The sequence below is a fragment of the Triticum aestivum genome, chromosome 1B (assembly GCF_018294505.1).
Source record: "Triticum aestivum cultivar Chinese Spring chromosome 1B, IWGSC CS RefSeq v2.1, whole genome shotgun sequence".
In the NCBI taxonomy this organism is placed as follows: Eukaryota; Viridiplantae; Streptophyta; class Magnoliopsida; order Poales; family Poaceae; genus Triticum; species Triticum aestivum.
The window spans coordinates 155,913,733-155,933,607 of record NC_057795.1 but is presented as its reverse complement, the minus strand read 5'-3'; the positions used below and the strand labels follow the sequence as shown (position 1 = coordinate 155,933,607).

General features: G+C 42.5%; 1 protein-coding gene across 2 annotated transcripts; it reads left to right on the top strand.

Annotated features, from left to right (window-relative positions):
• The first annotated feature begins 200 nt into the window (after window positions 1-200).
• Window positions 201-12,360, top strand: LOC123113172 (E3 ubiquitin-protein ligase UPL6). 2 transcript variants are annotated; one of them, XM_044534333.1, is made up of 27 exons: window positions 201-381; window positions 484-666; window positions 1,477-1,574; window positions 1,645-1,769; window positions 2,337-2,448; window positions 2,965-3,145; window positions 3,719-3,898; window positions 4,167-4,349; window positions 5,231-5,300; window positions 5,657-5,775; window positions 5,860-6,164; window positions 6,282-6,378; window positions 6,525-6,668; window positions 7,112-7,198; window positions 7,365-7,451; window positions 7,542-7,682; window positions 7,791-7,916; window positions 8,031-8,129; window positions 8,889-8,956; window positions 9,307-9,373; window positions 9,808-9,978; window positions 10,054-10,143; window positions 10,492-10,572; window positions 11,248-11,321; window positions 11,605-11,676; window positions 11,751-11,840; window positions 11,955-12,360. In XM_044534333.1, exons 2-27 carry the CDS (start codon window positions 508-510, stop codon window positions 12,019-12,021), a joined length of 3,093 nt encoding a protein of 1,030 aa, XP_044390268.1. In that variant the 5' UTR covers window positions 201-381; window positions 484-507; the 3' UTR covers window positions 12,022-12,360. The 2 variants fall into 2 exon arrangements, with proteins under 2 accessions (XP_044390268.1, XP_044390278.1); XM_044534343.1 differs by having other exon boundaries at window positions 218-381; window positions 1,488-1,574.
• The last annotated feature ends 7,515 nt before the right edge of the window (window positions 12,361-19,875 follow it).

Sequence of the window (19,875 nt, the reverse complement as noted above, 5' to 3'; positions counted from 1 at the left end):
ACCTAGTGTATGTAATACGTTTATATGCAAATGGGCAATGCCATCCTGGTATGCGACCCGTCAGTACCACTGTACCTGTACAAAAATTTCCTCACTGGACGGCCGTGAGTTCGTCCACGTCAGCGCCCATCACGCGTCCATGCCCACGTCATTGCCTGCGCCGGGGTGCACTCGCACCATGGTCGAAGGGGGTAGAACCGTCAGACCAAAATAACCACCCACCCCATTCTCTTCTCCCCGCAAGCCCGAGACCCGCACCCATCTCGCGTCCTCCTCTTTCCCCTCCCGACTCGCAGCTTCGAAAGTCGGTCGCCGCATCCCCTTCCTCTCCAAGTCCCCGCCGCAAACCCTAGCCCCCCGATCGAGCCGAGCCCCATTCCGGTACGCCCCGATCGGCCTCGCATCCTCTCCCACCCCCAATTTGGGCGGATTTTCTGCGTCTTTTTCGTGATTTTTACCTGAGGTGGTGGTGGTGGTGAGCAGGCAGGCCGGTAGGGCGGCGCAGGGATGTTCTTCTCCGGCGACCCGACGTCGAGGAAGCGGGTGGACCTGGGCGGGCGGAGCAACAAGGAGCGCGACCGCCAGGTGCTGCTCGAGCAGACGCGCGAGGAGCGGCGCCGCCGCCTCGCACTGCGCCTCCAGAACTCCTCCGCCACCAAGATCCAGGTATGTTTGCAGCTACGCGCGAGTAGTCGGTGAATCGTGATTGCGAGGTGTGGGGTCTTCGTTGCGAGCAGGTTGGCGCTTGAGAGTTGAGGGAGGGTTTATGCGTTTCTGCAGTGCGTTGAGAGTTCACACTTGAGATCCAGCCCTTTGATCATTTTGGCCTTGAACGGGTGTTTCGGTTCGTGTGGTCGGAGCGGAGAGCCATGGCACGTTAGAGCTTAGCTGTGGAGCCTGTGTGGCTTCTCGGCATTGTGTAACGTTTTAGCTTGAAAAGTTCTACTGGATGCATCATATCGTTAGTTTATTTAATATGTATGTGTGCGTGATCACCTTGGTAGAGTGGATACGTTGTAGTAGGCTTGTAGCAACACCTAGCCGGCATGCTCTATTTATTTATTTGTTTTGGCATGGTGTGTCAAGGACATTCGGGGGGATTCGGGGTCGCGTAGACTGTAGAGAAAATATAGCGGTTTGTATTACTTCTCAGGGTGTGATGTGGCAAATCAAGCGTGGTATGCATGTGCTCTGCTTGGGGTCACGAGCGTTGATAGTTGAGAAACTTAAATGATCTCCCTTTTTGGTTTGTCCGCTTTATGTTTAAACAGTTCATGCACGTTGTGCACCTTCGTGGACTACGGATAACGGTTAACCTAACTTTTTGTTAAACCACCATCCTGTTTCTAGTGACAAACTGTCGCGCTGCCTTTTTCCTATATATGTCCCAAGGATTTTTTTTAGCTCCATGTGTATTTCCCTAGATACATACATTCCATGTTCTCAAAATGGAACTTGACTAATTATGAGCTGCAGAAATGCTTCAGAGGGAGGAAGGCATTCGAATTGGCACGCTTGGAAGTTCGAAAGAACTTTTGTTCTACTTTTGGGGAACACTGCCAGAGGGTAGATAGGTAAGCATTACACCAAAGATTAAATTTATCTTTTTCTTGCCTCTCTCTGACTATCTTGTTACTAAATCAGGAACTGCTTTGGCAATAATACTGATTTTCTTCGCCAATTGCTGTTCTTCTTCAATGCAAGTAAAGACAGTGATATTGCTATACTTTCTCAAGTCTGCAGCTTACTTCTGCAGTATGTTAAGCATGGTATGTATCATGCTACTATTTACGAATGTTTGGCTATTCATTGTATTGTATGCAACTATTATCCTTCTGCTTCTTAGGACTTATGGTGCCCTTAAGCATATATGCTAAGTTCCTAGTGCTATTGGGTATCGACCCTCTCTCTCTATATATATTGATCAGAGATGATTTTATCTCAGTTTCTTTAGTATATGTTCATCCATCCATGTGTGATACTGCAATACAGGTATCTTATTCTCAACTTGGAGCCTTATTCCTGAGCTGATTAGCACTGTCCTGTTTACCTAGGCACAAAAACCTATTTTTTGTTAACTATGTTTCTTGAGTAACATTCAACTGATGTGAAGTTAAGTTTCTCTTAACTTTGATGTTATCGATTCATCTGCGAAGTCCCTCCCTTAGTCAGTTATTAGACATTTCTAGATAATACAATATATTGTCTGCTTACTCTACTAGTGTGCAGCCTCATCAGTATGTTATTGTTCCTTTTCACTGAATACCTCATCGACATGATACTATTTTTCACTACTATGGCACTGGCTATAAATTTTCTTTGGCCTTCTGTTGTAGGGGATGTTGTAAGTCTCTTTGCGGGTGTAGATTACTCCTCAGTGGAGCCAGTTGTAATTCATAGGGTTAAAAGACTTGCACTCATCTGTGTGCATGCTGTTCATCAGAAGAGGTGGGTTCAAAAATCGAATGCTGGTTCTTAAATATTTCTTTAGGATGTTCTTGTTTTTTATGGCACATTTCAAAATTAGATTTATTCATCTTAAGTGGAGGATGAATACTCCCTGAAGTATTGTTTCTGTGCATGACTAAGTTCCAACAAGGATTCATTAAATCAAAAAAATTGAATGAATTTCATTAACAGAACATTTTTTACCCCGATCTTACAATTTCTTCTGAATATACAACTGTGTTGAACCAAACATTCAGTTAGCATCTCATGCAAGGGAAGTCCTACACCTTAATATGGTATAAATTTTATTTTGTGATGTCAGTAGAGGAAAACTATGCTGGATATATTTGCTTTGTTATATTGATATTGTGCCTATTCACTTTGTTTCTTATGTCCTGCTTCATTTTTCTTTCTGTAATTGTGTAGCTCATCTCCAGGCTCGTGGAGATGCTATTTTTCTATCACCCAAATGAAATGAACAACGCTTCATTTGACTTATTTATTGTATTTTGATAGGTATGATTGGAATAATCAACTTTTGATGTCAGTGCAAAGCACATCAATGCCTTTTGTCCAATTACTAGAAGCTGTGGCTTGTTTGATAAATCCTAAACTGCCGTGGAACTGCAAAGTAGTTGGGTATCTTCAGCAGAAAAAGATTTATTGCTTATTTCGGGGAATTATCAGTGCAGTACCGGTATGTTCTATTCCAGTATTGGCTGATATTTTGTTGTTACCAGCGTCTCTACTTTTTTAGGGAACTTCTTGACCACAATATATAATCATTGAATAAGTCTGCTTTCAGTTGAAGGAATATGCTTGTATCAATACCGTTCTTCTGATCATACATACCGACCTTTTCCATGATCAGTATGCTCACATAGTTCTTTATCACTCGCACATATCTGTATACATCCTTACAAGGTGTTGTTACTATCCCAATATGCAACCTAAACTAATATAATATATTCCTTTATCACTTTGGCTATATCCATCTCGTAGTTCTAAGATTCTTCTCCAAAGCAATTACAACTTTACAAGGCAATGAACCACACGATGGAAAGTGAAACTTGAATACAAAGAGAAAACATTTAGTTTTTATTTAGTATTTGTCTTTAAAAACTCAAAGTGACAAACTTCTATTCTCTTGGCAAACAAACATAGCTATTATTAGCTTGGTTCTGATTTGCATTCGTTGGTATGTCCAAGTGCAGTAGCATTTAGTTATTCTTCTTTGATTTGTTTTGTGATGGATCTGATTGTTATCCAGCAAAATGCAAGAAATATGGAGCACTGTGATATATCTGCGCTGGAGCAAGTTCTCATGCTTACTGCTTCACATGTTGGTGATAATCAATGTTGTTGTCCAGCTGTGGATCCAAGATGGAGTTTTTCCTCGCAGCTTCTATCCATTCCTTTTCTCTGGCATCGTTTGCCACACTTCAAGAAGGTGAGCTGTTTCCATGATTTCTTGTTCGATACATCTTTTTTCCTCAAGACAAACTTATGCATTGAGAACATATAAACTGCAAAATGTTTTGTTTGATGCTGCAAATACGACAACTGTCATTGCATCTGAATTAGACTGTCTCCGAATATGAAGATTTATTATGAACTTTTACAATTTCTCCATTAGAAACTCCTTCAAGGAGTGATGTGCTTTAACTAATTATTTCAATGGCTGTATCTTTGATCATTCTTATTGCTTGTTACTCCAGGTTTTCTCTGCTAATGGGCTCAGCAAATATTATATTCATCAGATAGCTTGCTATTTGCCCAGTCGTGCTGATGTTCTCCCTAATGATATATCAGCTAAACAGCCAGGATATGCGTGTGTTCTTGCAAATGTACTCGAAGCTGCAACTTGGATTTTGTCCGAACCAAAGTTCGCTTCTGATAGAGTACGTGTCTAGTGCTTCTACCTTTCGAGTTGTACATCATTTTGTTCAGTTAGCGGGTAACTGACGATATTAAAGAAGGGAAAATGTTTAAAAAGACAGTATCAGTTAGGTTCCTGTACATGAAAACATTCTTTGCAAGTCGTGGTCTACTTCCAAAAGCATTACGTAGGTGGTTAGGCCCCAGTGTTTGCTTTTACACATCTATTTTTTCTTTTCCAATTTTTGAGCCAAGGCTGGAAGTAGTCGGCAGGGAAATTTATTTGCTCCATGACAATTGCTATCCTATTTTCCTTCTCGAGTTCTCATTTATGAATGATTATGTTACATGAATTATGCACTTTACATATATTTTTTCTACCGTCTATTCTTCATACAAGTGGGATTGATGCGGAGTGGAAAAATGCCAGTGACAGAATGGAAAAGCTTCCACGTAACTAAAAGTTGTCATACTGCAGATATTTCCTGATATTTTTGTGTCAAAGTTGCAGCAAGGCTTTTGTAGGTTCTAGCTCTTATTGTGTCAACTGTTAAGCTTGTGTTGCACTGCAAATCCTTAATTGACCATATATGTTGTTCATTATATATGTCTCTTCAGTATTCTCTTGTAATTTTTTATGCTGGTTCTTTTGATTTATATGATGAGCATTTATTTGTGTCAAAGGATTCCCAAGCAAATGTGTTTTTCTGCTTGTTGTGGTGCTTTACATGTATGTATATATCGTTGACATTTTGTTTTCACATATGTGATGTTATCATCTTGGTTGTGGAGCTATTTTTTTTTCATTTTCTGTTGCATGTTTGTTTGTGGATAGTTGAAGATATTGAAGCCATATTAATTATTATATGTTATGATTTTTCTGTATATGTTCTTTCCAAATCAGGCGGCTGACATCATTGCTGTTTCCACATCATTATTGGATGCGTTGCCGACGATCACTTCAGCTACCGAAAGTAAGCTACACGGCAGCAAACAAATCAGCTTCCATCTTTTGGTAGTACAGTTTGTTAGTGTTTATGCAGCATCTTATTGTCATTAATTTGTGTTGGGGCTCCTTGTGATAGTGAGAAAATTCTAGTAAACTGCAATTCATTTTACCTGATTTTTTAAAGCATCTTTTCTGTTATAAGTTATTGTGATTATATGACTTATTATTTTGGTTATACAAAACTTGGAAGTAGAACCAAAGAATATTAATATATTTGGTCTTTTGGCTTAAGATGTGTTCTTATTGGACACCCCGTTAACTTAAGTATCTTTCAGTAATGGAGTCTTATGTAAGCTGTGTTTCTTCATGGACTATGTACAGGGGCAGATGATGACGATGACATGGCCATGGATGTCGATGTTAAAGATGAGCTTGATATTGATTTGCAAAAACAGATAATGGCAGCATTTGATTCAAATACAAAGTTACTTGAACATTTAGTAAGCAGAACACCCATACATTCAAATTTATAGGGCTCCATATTTTTCTTTCTCCTGTTTGACCCTAACCTGTATCATGCATAGGTGAATGCTCTGTTCACAGGCACCTTAAGCACAAACTATTCTGATCCATCTGGGCCATCAGATGCTGAAGTGGAAGCTGTAGGGTCTATCTGTGCTTTTCTTCATGTCATGTTCAGCACATTGCCTCTGGATGTAACTATGACTGCGCTCGCCTATCGTACTGACATTGTTCCTGCACTATGGAACTTTATAAAGCGATGCCACGAAAACAAAAGATGGCCATATTTTTCCAAGTATATCTCTCCTTTGTCTGTAGATGCTCCTGGTTGGCTCCTGCCTGTGTCTGTATTCTGTCCCATATACAAGTAAGACAGCTTATTTCAATTTGTCATGAACTGTTGCTTGCCAATCCTTAATTTGGTTTTCGTGCTTTTCTTGTCAGGGACGCATTATTAATGCTTTGTTATTTTACCCTGTTCCAGGTACATGTTAAAGATTGTTGATAATGAGGAATTCTATGAGCAGGAGAAACCTCTTTCACTTAAAGATTTGAAGGCCCTGGTCCTCATTTTAAAGCAGGTATATGCACAAGACAATATCATTACTGTCATCGTTAGCCCTCCAATGTTGAATTTTTAATTTTAAGACGACAGAGCTGTTGCTGATATATTATCATGTTTGGTGTTACATTGACATGAACAGATGAACTCAACTTCATTTTGCAGGCTTTATGGCAACTTCTTTGGATTATTCCTTCACATACCTCTCCTAGCCAGAAAGCATTGCCCAATCCTTTAGGCCTTAAGAAAATGTCCATCGACAGTCTTAAGAGCCAGGCAAGGAATGGGTTATCTGAATTACTTACCCAGGTAGATATCTTGCATTGACATCCTGTTTCTGTATGATATCCGTTCCTTGCCATGATGCTTTGAACCATAACGCTTATATCGAGGTGCCGAGAAAAATGCCAATGATACTGTTGTTTCACTAGTTATATACTGATGTATCTTTGGGCAGTGCACACACGATCAGCGGTTAGGAAAGAGTTCTTGCTTCTTTGAATTTCAAATTGCAATCGCTTTGGATGGGTAGTCCATTGTTATTAAGCTGCAAGATTGTTGGTGTGAACACACTCTTTTTTCTTTACCAAACATAACTCCATTTTTTTGGTTTTACCAAACACAACCACTTCCAGTTTATCCTAGATTGTCTAGTTTAAATTCCGTGAAGCTGTTTTAAACAAGTGGTTGCTACTACAGGTATTGTTTTTTGGAGAGTATATTATGTAATAAAAAATTGTTTGTAATTGCAGTTGCAAGACTGGAACAGCCGACTCCCATTCACTGCCGAAAGTGATTTCTATTCTCAAGAAGCAACAAGTGAAAATTTTGTTTCTCAGGTAGTGGGCCTGTGTGCTGCTTGAATTACTGAAAACATACTCCCTCCGTTCCAAAATAGATGACTCAACTTTGTACTAAAGTTAGTACAAAGTTGAGTCATCTATTTTGGAACGGAGGGAGTATTTCAGAGGCACATCTCACCAGCATTGTGTACGTGTTTTTCAGGCGATACTTGGCAACACTCGAGCATCAGAGATTATAAAGCTTGCTCCCTTTTTGGCACCTTTTACTATTAGAGTTAAAATATTTACTGTAAGTCATTACCGATCTCTCTGTGAACATTGAATAAGACTGGTGCGTCTTTTAGGATAATATCTTAGAAGTTTCTCTTCCTGTGAGCAGTCACAATTGGCAAATTCTAAACAATCGACGGCATCTCATTCCGCCTTGACAAGACATCGGTTTAAAATAAGAAGAAGTCGACTCCTCGAAGATGCTTTTGATCAGCTAAGCTTGCTCTCTGAAGAAGATCTTAAAGGACCAGTATGATCATGAGATCTTTCACCTTTTCTCCTTGTTGGATTAATTCAGATTTTGCTAAGACACAAGAAACCATCATTCTCCTTTTTGAATGAAATTTGATGCTTGTAGATCCGAGTATCATTTGTTAATGAGCATGGTGTGGAAGAAGCTGGAATTGATGGAGGTGGAATTTTCAAAGATTTCATGGAAAATATCACTCGTGCTGCTTTTGATGTGCAGTATGGCCTATTCAAGGTATCTGCTCTTTTATGCTATTTCATTGATCCAGTATAAGTTCGCCAGTTACAGAACTCACAATCGTAGTAATGTCTTTAAGTTACAACACCTCACACAATTTCCCTTATGTAGGAAACAGTCGATCATGTTCTGTACCCCAACCCTGGATCAGGATTGGTTCATGAGCAGCATCTGCAGTATTTCCATTTTCTTGGAAGTCTCCTTGGGAAGGTACTTCAGTGTTATGTTGTGTTTCTAGAGGGAAATGTCTTTTGTGCTTGAAGCTGTTAGTATTCACTCTGTCGCAATATGGTAGGTAGCAGCAATATAAAATATGGGTGCCATAACTGTTGTAACGACATTTGGCAGCTAATAGCCTAATAGATTTCTGATCAGATGTCTATATCCTATAATATGCTATGTATTCGAGAATTTGACTAATAGAAAGAAAATGAAGAGTATAGCAAATCGTTATATTGTGAGGTTCTGCAATCATGTCGGTGCAAATCACATGCGCTGATCCATTTCGGCTTGCACATTTTGATTAATCTGCCGATATGGTGCACACGTTGCCCTAGAGTGATTTGCATGTGTTGATACATTTTAATGTCGGGTAGCGCATGTCAGTAGGGTTTCTATCATTCTATGGAGCTGTTTGGTCTGCATATTCTAAAGTTACATTTTTCTTAAGTTAAGTTTCGTTATAATATCAACTTGCTTTTCTGAATATGTGTTTTTTTGGAGTCTGGACACATGCCTGTAGCTTGTAAAAGAACGCCATAGATATGCGAATCGATAATACACATCCATCAATGAGAAAGTTGGTAATGTAGTCTAGAGTAGCCTTATTCGGTGCTGCAGGCTGTAATCTGATTTTCTATTTCTTTGCGTCGAATTTCTGGAAGGCCAACCCCATTAGTTATGCATACTTTTTAGCAGACGGACAATAATTGGGTATCATCTGAAATGTGCTTGATTAATGTTCTCCAGGCAATGTATGAGGGCATACTTGTTGATCTGCCATTTGCAACCTTCTTCTTGAGCAAGCTGAAAGAGAAGTAACTCTCTTTCTCTCCCACCCTCCCTCTGTCCCTCCCCTCTTAAGCAAGTTGCAATAGAAATACTTGTGCCTGTGTTGACCTGGATTATTGAATGGATAAAATTTATTTTAAGCAAACTAATGCAAATATAGCAAGATTTGGTTGTGAACCTTGGGCTATTGTGAATTTGACGTTCACTACAATCTAATTAAACAGGGGGTGGTTGGGTAAAAGGTTCAATATTGTTATGATTTTGCTCTTCTATGAATCTGCCAACAATCATTATGTCACGTTATAATTCCATCATGCTGTTTGTGTTTCACTTTTAATGAGTTTACCAATAATATCTGATTTTCACCACCAACCAGGTCTAACTTCTTGAACGATCTGCCTTCCTTGGATCCAGAGTTGTATCGACATCTTCTATTTTTGAAGGTCTGAATCTATTTTCAATTTGTGAAGAAGAAATTGGTCATTGACATGCTTAGAAGTCTAGAATCTCTCTAAATGTTGGATGTCATTGAGCTGCTGTTTCGATACACGACTGCTGAAGTGCTCATCTTTTAGTTTAAGTTTTGTTAATGTGGTCTGAAGCTAATATATGAAAGTTTTGGCTTCAATTGTGTGGCTGCAATCCATATTATTTGTGGCGGTATTGTGTTTTTGTAGCATGAGATACATTCATAGGATACGGCCATGTAGGGACCAACTCTAATATAAACCTCCTTGTCATCTGATGTGCATTTTGCCGTGTTCTGACCTCTCCTTTCTATGCTTAGCATTACAAGGGCGACCTCAACTCTAATATAAACCTCCTTGTCATCTGATGTGCATTTTGCCGTGTTCTGACCTCTCCTTTCTATGCTTAGCATTACAAGGGCGACCTGTCAGATTTGGAGTTGTACTTCGTTATTGTGAATAATGAATATGGTGAACAAGCTGAAGAAGAGCTCCTTCCTGGCGGGAGAGAGATGCGTGTTACTAATCAGAATGTTATTACGTTTATCCACCTTGTTGCCAACCATCGATTAAACTATCAGGTAAAATTATTTTGTCCTGTCATTTGCTTGTCATGTATTGTTTTGACAAACAATTTGCTTTTGTTTTGATCACAGATCCGTGGACAAGGTAGGCATTTTCTAAGAGGTTTTCAAAAACTTATACCAAAGGAATGGATTGATATGTTCAATGAACATGAAATTCAGGTACTTCACTTTACCTAGTTGCTTTACCATTGCAAATAAGAGCATTATACATTGCAAATAAGAGCATTATAGCTTTATTACATTTTTACTTTCAAAATAACATATGTTTATTAAGTAAATGCAGTGTGACTTTACATCTGTATATCAAATGACATGTGCCCATTTGGACTTATTTTGTTGTTTCCCTGTAGTCAACAGTAAGATGTTACGTTTATATGCAGCTGTAGTTTCTGAATTGCATCGTTTTGTGCATATTTATTGTATTTAAAAGGGCACTTATTCCTAGAATTAGTATATGTATTCACTTCTTAATTTTCTGCTGTTGTCTTGCGTATTTTGCTCCTGCAGCTTCTCATATCTGGCTCTTTGGAAAGTTTGGACATTGATGACTTGCGCTTAAACACCAACTATTCTGGAGGTTATCATCCGGTATGTTCCCTTTCTTCTGTAAGAAAATCTGTCCTTCCATTACTCAAGAAGCAGCTAGTAATCATATCGAAAGTTGTGACAGGCTATTCTTCCATTACTTAATAGATGCTTTGTGGCCCACCCCTCAATTTGTTATAATAAGTGGTAGTTGTGCCATGAGGATATTTTTTTGTTTGCTTTTGGTGTGACAAAATATTAATATGCTGAGTAAGCAGGTGTGCCGAAACCAAGCTAATCCACTACTGGTGTCTTGTGCTTGAAAACAGTTTAGTCTTCGTAATGAATAACAAGCTTTTTATGTAGCCGCAGCGCTTTATGAGCTACTCTTGGCAAACCATCTACAGAACAGCTGCGTTTTTTTTTGTGTATTAGAGGGTTCACTATGTTCTTTGGTGAAAGTAGATTGTAGTAAGTTGGCCATCCACTTTGGGTCCTCAAAGATTTAATTCAATCTCAATATCTAAACTAGCTAGTTGAGGCCCTGTCCCAGCTTCAAAATAGACAATCTGAATTAGGATCCAGGATGGTTTCTATGGAATTTATTTAGATCACAATTTGGACAGCTGCACAGCACAAACACTAGTATTGTATCATGGGATCTGTATGTTTAATTTTTCATGTAATAGTGAGTTTTTTTCCTACTTCAGAGAAGGATTGATAATACTTTTCTTTCAGGACCATGAGATTATCGATATGTTGTGGGAGGTTCTAAAGAGCTTCAGTTCAGATAATCAGAAAAAGTTTCTCAAGTAGGCCACTTTCTCCTTTTCACGGCATGAGCAATTCTTTATTCTGCTTGCGAGCTTTGTGCTAGTGTTTATTAGTTTTAATTATTGTTGTTAAACCTAGGATAAAGAGATTGTATGTTAAGCTTTGCTGATTGATTGATATATTTTCCCCTTTTACTTTAGGAGCTTGAATGTTTGAAATTCATCTCTTTCCTTGTGACTTCTCTATCTAAGCATGCTCTTTTGTTCATATCAAATCAATGTTTTTCTTACTCCCATCACGTGGATGACCTTAAATGCACAGGTTTGTGACTGGATGTTCTCGCGGGCCACTCCTTGGATTTGAGTACCTTGATCCTAAATTCTGCATTCAGAGGTTCAGTTTCCTGTATATCTATGTTTTATATTTGTTCTGTTGGAAAATTCATCTTGAACTCCTTTTTAATTTAGAGCTGGTGTCCCCGGCTTGGAGGAACATGGAGACCGTTTGCCCACCTCGGCTACTTGCATGAACCTTCTTAAGCTCCCTCCTTACAGAACGTCAGTAAACCATACTAACCACATTTTACGTTTGGCACGCTAGTTCCTTTACATTCTACCTGCTCATTGATTTGCGTCAACATGACAAACTCTCTCCCTGGTTGTGTTGAACAGCAAGGAGCAGTTGCAAACCAAACTGTTGTATGCAATAAACTCGGAAGCCGGTTTCGATCTGAGCTAATTGCATTGTGGATTCGGACATTGTGCACAGTGTAGATAGTTGCTAGATAACAGCCTGAAGGCAACCAAGACCGAAGCACCTACGATTTGGGCCCAATTTGAAGCCCAACAAAAAAAGGGCAGACATCTTAGGGTGGCTGGGGGAATCAGAGGCGGCGCCTGCAACAGCTTAGCAGCCATGACAAGGCCGACCGGTGGAGACAGTGGTAAAGGCAAGCAAGCGCAGATGCTGTTGTAAGCAGCCATGAACATGTACATATGTATTAGTCGTTGTGATTGAATGGCCGCTTGTGGAATAATATAAGGGATGAATGAAATTGGTAGTTCGGAGTTCGTTAAATTTCAGTGTTGCCCCAGGTATGCTCTAGTTGCCTGCTAGAGTTTCAGGGTTCATTTACCTTTGTGTGGCCCCCTCTTGGCCTGGCTTCGCTGGTCTACGTTAGCATTTGGCTATATATACCCCTGCCCAGTAATGGTCATGATCAAGTACGCTATTTTAGACTGTTCTAAATCGTAATAATTCAAGTTACTGGTGATTCCGCCCGATTTCAACCTGGAAAGGCAAACAAACTTAACGGAGTAGGACATGCCATTTTGGGCATCTCTAATGGATAGCCAAAACGCCAGCCTTAGAACTTAATTCAGAACAATCTTGGGTATTGGCAACTGGTTTCTAACGCATTTGAAGTGTCACAACAGTCGACACCTCTGTCCTTAGAGCATCTCCACTCGCCCCCCAAGTCCCTTTTTTATCACCGGTGTGAAAAAAACAGCCCGGTCGCCCTTCCCCAGAAGTCCACTTTTTGTCGGTTAGGGCCGATGTGGCGCCGGCGTACCCAGGCGTGCTGGGGGTGTAGGGGAAACATTTTTGACGCGAAAACCTGTTGGACCGCCGAGTCAGCAACTAGGCACGTTTGTCATCGCCTCATTTTCTCCCGGGGAATCAATGCGAAGGTTCCATTGATTCCTCAGGGGCGGTGCAGTGAAGGCGCGCCGACGCGCGTCCCGCCCTCGCCCGCCATGCGTATACACGGCTGTCGTCCGCTCACCGCCCACCGGCCGCTATAAAAGCCGCCCCTCCCTTGCCGGTGGCCACACACACAACCTCTCTCCACCTTTCGTCGAAGACGCCCCTCTCCCCTCTCTCCCAGCCGATGCCCCTCCGACGACCATGGCCGAGCGCTACCCCGGCGGCCAATGGCTTCAGCCGCCGCCACCTGCACCAGGCGAAAGCCCGCCTCTATGAGGCGGACTACCCGGCGCCGCCGGACATGCGGGTGCCGGGCTCGTGGAGGCTCAGCGGAGTCTCGGTGCCACCGCCGCCCATCGGAGCTGACCGGCGCGCCGAGATCGCGCGCATCAGATCGTTGCTGTCGGAGCACGCGCGACAATAGCCGAGGTACGCCCCTGACTGCCACATGCTTTGGACGGCGTACTTCGACCGCCGCCACGCCGACTAGCTCGCCTCCACGAACAGCGTCGAGCCCCGTGGCCGCCTCAACTCCGAGGGGCGGCGCCAATGGTGGGGCGTCCCCGGGCGCATGCTCGAAGCCGTCCTCGAGCACATCGAGGGCGGTAACTCGCCGCGCTTGGAGTACCTGGCGCCCTCCTCCTTCTCTCGCCGCCGCGGCAGCTCCTGGACGCCGAGGTGAATGGAGATGGCATCCTCGTCGTCGTCGGGCTCCCGTTCCTCTGGGTCGCCGGCGCTCCTCCCCAACAAGCCGGAGCCACGGGAGACGCCGCACGGGTAGCACACCCGCGACGGCGCCCTCGTCATCAACGGGGGCGACGTCCCTTCTCCTCCCGTCTCGTCAAGTAGAAGATCGAGCCGACGCTCCTTCCCATGAAGGAGCACGAGGCCATGGTCGCCGACGAGGAGACCGGCCTGAAATTGGCGCGGGACGACTACGTCCGGTAGGAGATGGAGCGCCAGCGCCGCACCCTCTAGGAGATCGCTGCCCAGTGCCACGACCGCGACGAGGGCGACATCATCATCCTCGATGACAGCGACGACGAGGTGTCCGGGCCGTCCAACCCCCCACGCATCGGCGATGCAGGTCAGGGATGCAGCAAGGACGACGACGACGTGTAGGACGGCGGCGACGACGACGGCAGTGACTACACCAACTTCTACAGGCTCCTCGACATGTAGAAGGCTCAATGCGGCATGGTAGGCAGTGGTGGCGTAGTAGTAGTCGTTGTTTTTAGTTTGTTTTTAAATTATGTTTTTAATTTGTACAAATATCAATGAAACACCTAAATTTCCTCCAAATTTGTGTCGTGTTTGGCCGAATTTTGGCTGAGTTTGGTTTTTAAAAAAGGCGTCTGGGGCTACCTTGGGGCGGCAGTTGAGAAACCTACCGCCCCACGCCCATTTTATCGCCGGTTGGCTCCCAGGCGGCGCTATTTTAAGCACATGGGGGGTCGAACGGCTAGAGATGCTCTTAGTTCCCCTCGCCAATGCTAGAGAATATTGGCTGAGCTAATTCTCAACACTAGTCAATGAAGGAGGTGGCCGGGTGGTCTCTGCTTCGGTGGATAGATGTCAATGAAGGAGGTGGCCGCGTGATCTCTGCTTCGGTGGATAGATGTGGTTTAGGGGAGGTCTCTATTTCGGTAGTGATGTCGAGCATCCTATGGTCATCTCTATGTACACTTCAACTACTCCCCAGGCCCCAAGTGGACTTACGACAAGAGCTAGTGCACGCGCCATTGGACATAAGGTGAACTTGCTCCGAAGTGTTTCCCCTTTACCTTCAAGTGAGACATTGTTAATACTACCTAAGACAAGGACACTATGTGCGCTTAGGTATCAAGGAGACGACCATGGAGGAGGTCGCAACATAGGACAAGTCACCACGAATGCGAGTCAAGAAGTGCCTCAAGTGGAGTCGCCACAAAGCTACAATTGCCGGACATCCGGACAAAGCCCGGATATCCGAAGCCACCAAACAAAGGAAGACCAGAAGGAAACAAGCGTCAGGTGACTCTATAGCGGTCGGACATCTGGCCAACCCCCGGACATCCCGCGCCCGTCGACCGGTCGAACATCCGGCACCACCCCAAAAATCTGGCGCCGTCTGTCCAGAACCATGATTTATTTAAGCCACCATCCGGCCGGACATCCGACGCCTCAAGTCGGGCCGGACATCCGGCATGTCCCCGAACATCCGGCACCTACATGCAGCCTTGGGCCGAAGCGCCTTGTAACCTCCCTCTCTCACACTCACTTCGCCCTAGACTATAAATAGACCTTCTGCTACCTCTTGCTAGGGTTAGCAAAGTGATATCTCATATCTAGAGAGAGAACTTTGCTCATATCTACCACATCTCCCAGGGAGATCAAGACCTCCATGTGAGAAGATCCGTAGTTGATATCAAGACCCCTTCTAGGGAAGATCCATCTTGGATTCAAGGCCTCATCTCCCCATGGAATTTGGGACGAACCTTACCATGTATCCTTGTTTCCATTTGTTGTTCCGGTACCTCGTGGATCTTTGTGGATGTGAGTCTAATGGATGTGTGATTGGGCTTGTTCACTAGTGTTCCTCTTATGATTTCTCCATGTTGTTCCCTGTGTTCTTTGTGTTCTTCGAGCCCCCCCCCCCCCAAATCGTGAAAGATCACTAGCAAGGGTTTGTCCCTATATCATCTTGGATCAGAGCTTTGGTTGACACGATTTGGAGTCCTCCCATTCGTTTTCTAGCCTAATTTTGTTTATTTTTGTCCCAATTCGAAAATCCCCACCAAAAATAGCATCACCAATTTTTTTTTGCAATTTGTCGGTTCTTGTGAGATTTTGTTGTGTTTGATCCAGGATTTTGTTGTTTGGCGAGTGGATCTTGGCATCCCCCACCTCCCCACCATGAAATCCATCCCAAATTTGCTTTTCCCCATCAATTTTGACCCCCAAATCATGAAATTCCACCCCCAAATCGAGATTGAGATCCAAATTGAGATCTAGAATTTCTCGGGCCGGATACCCGCCCACCGACCAGACATCCAGCACCTGGAGCACCAAAACGGGCGCAGTACTGGACAAAAAGCCCTAGACATCCGACCCCTATAGGTTTCAGCCTCCCGTGTTTCACCCTTTGGACCATAACTTTCACATCCGGAGTTTGATTTCAGCGTTCTTTAGCTCATTCGGTAGCTATTGACACCCACCATCCATCTAGATAGGTCCCACCATCATTTGACACCATCACAGTTTTTCATATTTGGCATCTTTGCCTCCCCCATAACTTCTGCATACCCTTTCCCACATACTCTTCCTCCGTCATAAACCAATTTTGAACATTTTCCCACCATTTCTCCCGCAACAACCAAGAGTTTTGACCGTTTCACATTCGAGATTTTGAGTTCATGGTTCCCATTTCCGCAAGTGTTTCACCTAATTAGGAATGGTTCAACGTCAACAACACCTCCATTCATCATCGCCACAGACTCGACATCGACGGCGACATCTTCACCTTTTGGCACCGTGACCGTAAGTAATGACGGTAACTTCGACAATATCATTGTACATTTCCTTGCCATTGCATTGATCACCTCGAGCCTATTGTGTCACTTGCCTATCGAGACTGGCGATTTGAGAATTGTTGGGCCACGCTACTTGTGCACCTTAGTGATACGCTTACACCGCATAGCTACTTTTAGCGTGCAATCTCTTGCTATCATCATTGCGCCATTAAGTCTCTCCCACGTGCAATCTCTTGCTATCATCATTGCGCCATTAAGTCTCTCCCATGCGTATCTTACATACGTGTCTCATATCTTGGCTCGAGCATCAAGCATAGTGGCAAAGTAAGCATACACACCAAAAAAGAAGAGGAAGTTCAAAAGCTTTTAAGCAAACGCGGAGATACAAAAGAGCTTGTAAGCAATAGCAATAGCATTGAGCCATTTTGCATAGTACATAAACTTGGAGCATACATACATATCATACTTGGGATTGAAGATGACACCGTTACTCGCATAGGTTGATGCACAAACATATCTATCCCATTGAGCAATCGAGCTATCGTCTCTCTAGTATCCGTGCAACAAGAGCTTTTCCGTGGTAACACATTTTGTGCTTATTCCTTGGTTGCGCGGATCCCACATATATATCAGTGTGTGTGTTCCTTGTGCAACCATAGCTATTGGTCTATTTACTTTACATTGCAATTTTTTGAATCTTCCTCAACATTATCGATATCTTGGACTAACACTTTCTTGAATTTTGTGCCATTTGTTCTAGCCAAGCCACTCGATAAGCTTTACTTTGTAGGTGTGAGTGAATAAGTCCGGTACCAATTCTACTATTCTCTCAATTCACATTTAGTGACGTGGGTTACATCCTCAACTTTGGGAAAAGGTAACTTGGTATTGTTTATTCCATTTCCCACTCACCTTTGCTCGAGTCTTGCGATGGCTAGGCAAAGCAAATCTTCTCAGTTCTTCGACGATAATGATGGCGCAAACAACTACGTCACCAACACTCACCACGTCGGACTACAACGAGCAATGCACGGTGCAAAAGATACATTGCATGACCACATTGATCAACTCGCCATCAACATCCGTCACCTCGAAGCTCGAAAAAGAGACCACCTCGACGACAAGTTGGAAGAACACATGGATCATCTATGACACATGTTGGCCAACTACAAGTCTTCTCCCCCTTCATCCTCTTCAAGGCGGCGACGCTCAAGTCGTACATCTTCAAAGCGCCCAACCGAGGCAAGCATAATTAGTCCATGTCATCATCTTCATGGTAACCACCATCACGTTCATGATCCACATCATCATGAAGGGGAAGTCACCTACAAGAAACAAGTGCGGGAAGGCGAAGAGCACCATCTACAAGTTCAAGCATGACAATGTCACCATCACAATGTAGACGCTCGAGAGGAGCACAAGAGAAGACCGCGCAACAAGCACCACCAAGACGAAACTTCGGCGCCACCTTCAAGGCGACCGCATACATGCACGGGTGATTTCCATCTTTGGTAGCACCCCATGTTGGAAATATGCCCTAAAGGCAATAATATTGTATATTATATTTCCATTTTCATAATTAGGAGTTTATATTTCATACTATAATTGCTATGATCCTGGATATGCGATTTAGTATAAAACTCATATGCACGTGTAAAATGATGAGCGGTAAATAATAGGTTCCTAGTCTTGCCTCTGAGACTGGCTCAAGTGTTGTTGGTGATCATGTTTTCCTGGTGGCCCTCCTATGGTACTTATTTGCTCCAATATTTATTAAATATTCCATAAATAATCCTCGGGGAGTTTCAGCTCATTTGGAGTTGTGCAGAATAGGTAGCTTGACGTAGCTTTTTAAGGTCCAGATTTTCAGCTGCCAGAATTCTCCCCCTTGGTGGATACCTTGCATATAATGAGAGAAAAGGCATTAGAATTACTCCAAAAGGCATTATTATACAATAAAACAACATAAATAACATTAGGAAAACATGATGCAAAATGGACGTATCAACTCCCCCAAGCTTAGACCTCACTTGTCCTCAAGCGAAAACCAAAATCGAAAAACATGCCCACATGCTTAGAGAGAGAGGTGTCGATAAAAACAAAAATACGAACATAGCAGCATCATGTGACTTATTATAACAACAACAAACTTTAATATAAAACTTTTATCATAGACTTCTCATGAACAAGTGACAATTCATCACAACATTGAAGTATAAAGCATAAACTCTATCGGAAACTGACAAACTATGTTCTTAACTTTGCAACTACAATTCATCATCTTTTCAGGAAGGGTCACGTATCAGAGCCTTTAGGAAAGTCCACATACTCAACCATCATTTAGTATTCTATGATTGCTAACATCATCGCGTACACATGAGGAAAACATTTCAACCGGACACATAGGAAGATAGGGGCTTATAGTTTCGCCTCCCAACACACTCACCTCAAGGGTAATGTCAACAATAATAACTCATGCTACCCATATTCAACTGGACATATGTGCCTAGATTTTTCCTCACCACATGATGCTTGCCAAAGGAGAAAAATAAAAGGAATAGAGGGAAAAACTTTGATTCTTGCATAAAAGTAAATACATGAAAGTAAAAGATAGGCCCTTCGCAGAGGGAAGAAGAGGTTGCCATGCGCTTTTTGTTTGTATGCTCAACCCTTAGTGCAAGAGAACGTCACGTTATATTTCCCCTTGTGATGGCAACCTTTATTATGCAGTTTGTCGCTTTTATTCTTCACCATCACAAGTTCGTACAACACTCAATTTTCCCTTACACTAAATGATCTCACATTTTTATAAGCAACTTTTATTGCCTTTTTGCACCGATGACAACTTACTTGAAGGATCTTACTCAATCCATAGGTAGGTATGGTGGACTCTCAAACAAGATAGGGTTTAAGGGTTTTGGATGCACAAGTAGTATATCTACTTAGTGCGGAGTTCTTGGCTAGCAAAGATAGTGGCAAGCACCACATGTTGAAGGATCTATGACAATGTGACTTCTATGTGAATAAGAACAAACATAAATCATTAGGTTGTTTTCCTTGTCCAATGTCAACAATTTTGGCATATAATATTTTGATGGGTGCTCACAATCACAAAAGATTTCCATGATAGTGTATTTATATGTGAATCTTCTCTTCCCTTATTAATTCTTTCATGTGTTGCATCATTGACCAATGCTATGTTTGTCAATCTACAATAAAATTTTCTACTTATACATTTCCTTGTGTAATGTCATCGCTTACCATAAGATTAGCATATGATCTTTTTCTTTTATTTCCTTTCTTTTTATTAAAACAAGAAAAGTAAAGAAGGCAAAAGTCAAACTAAACTTTATTATATCACACACACAATTAC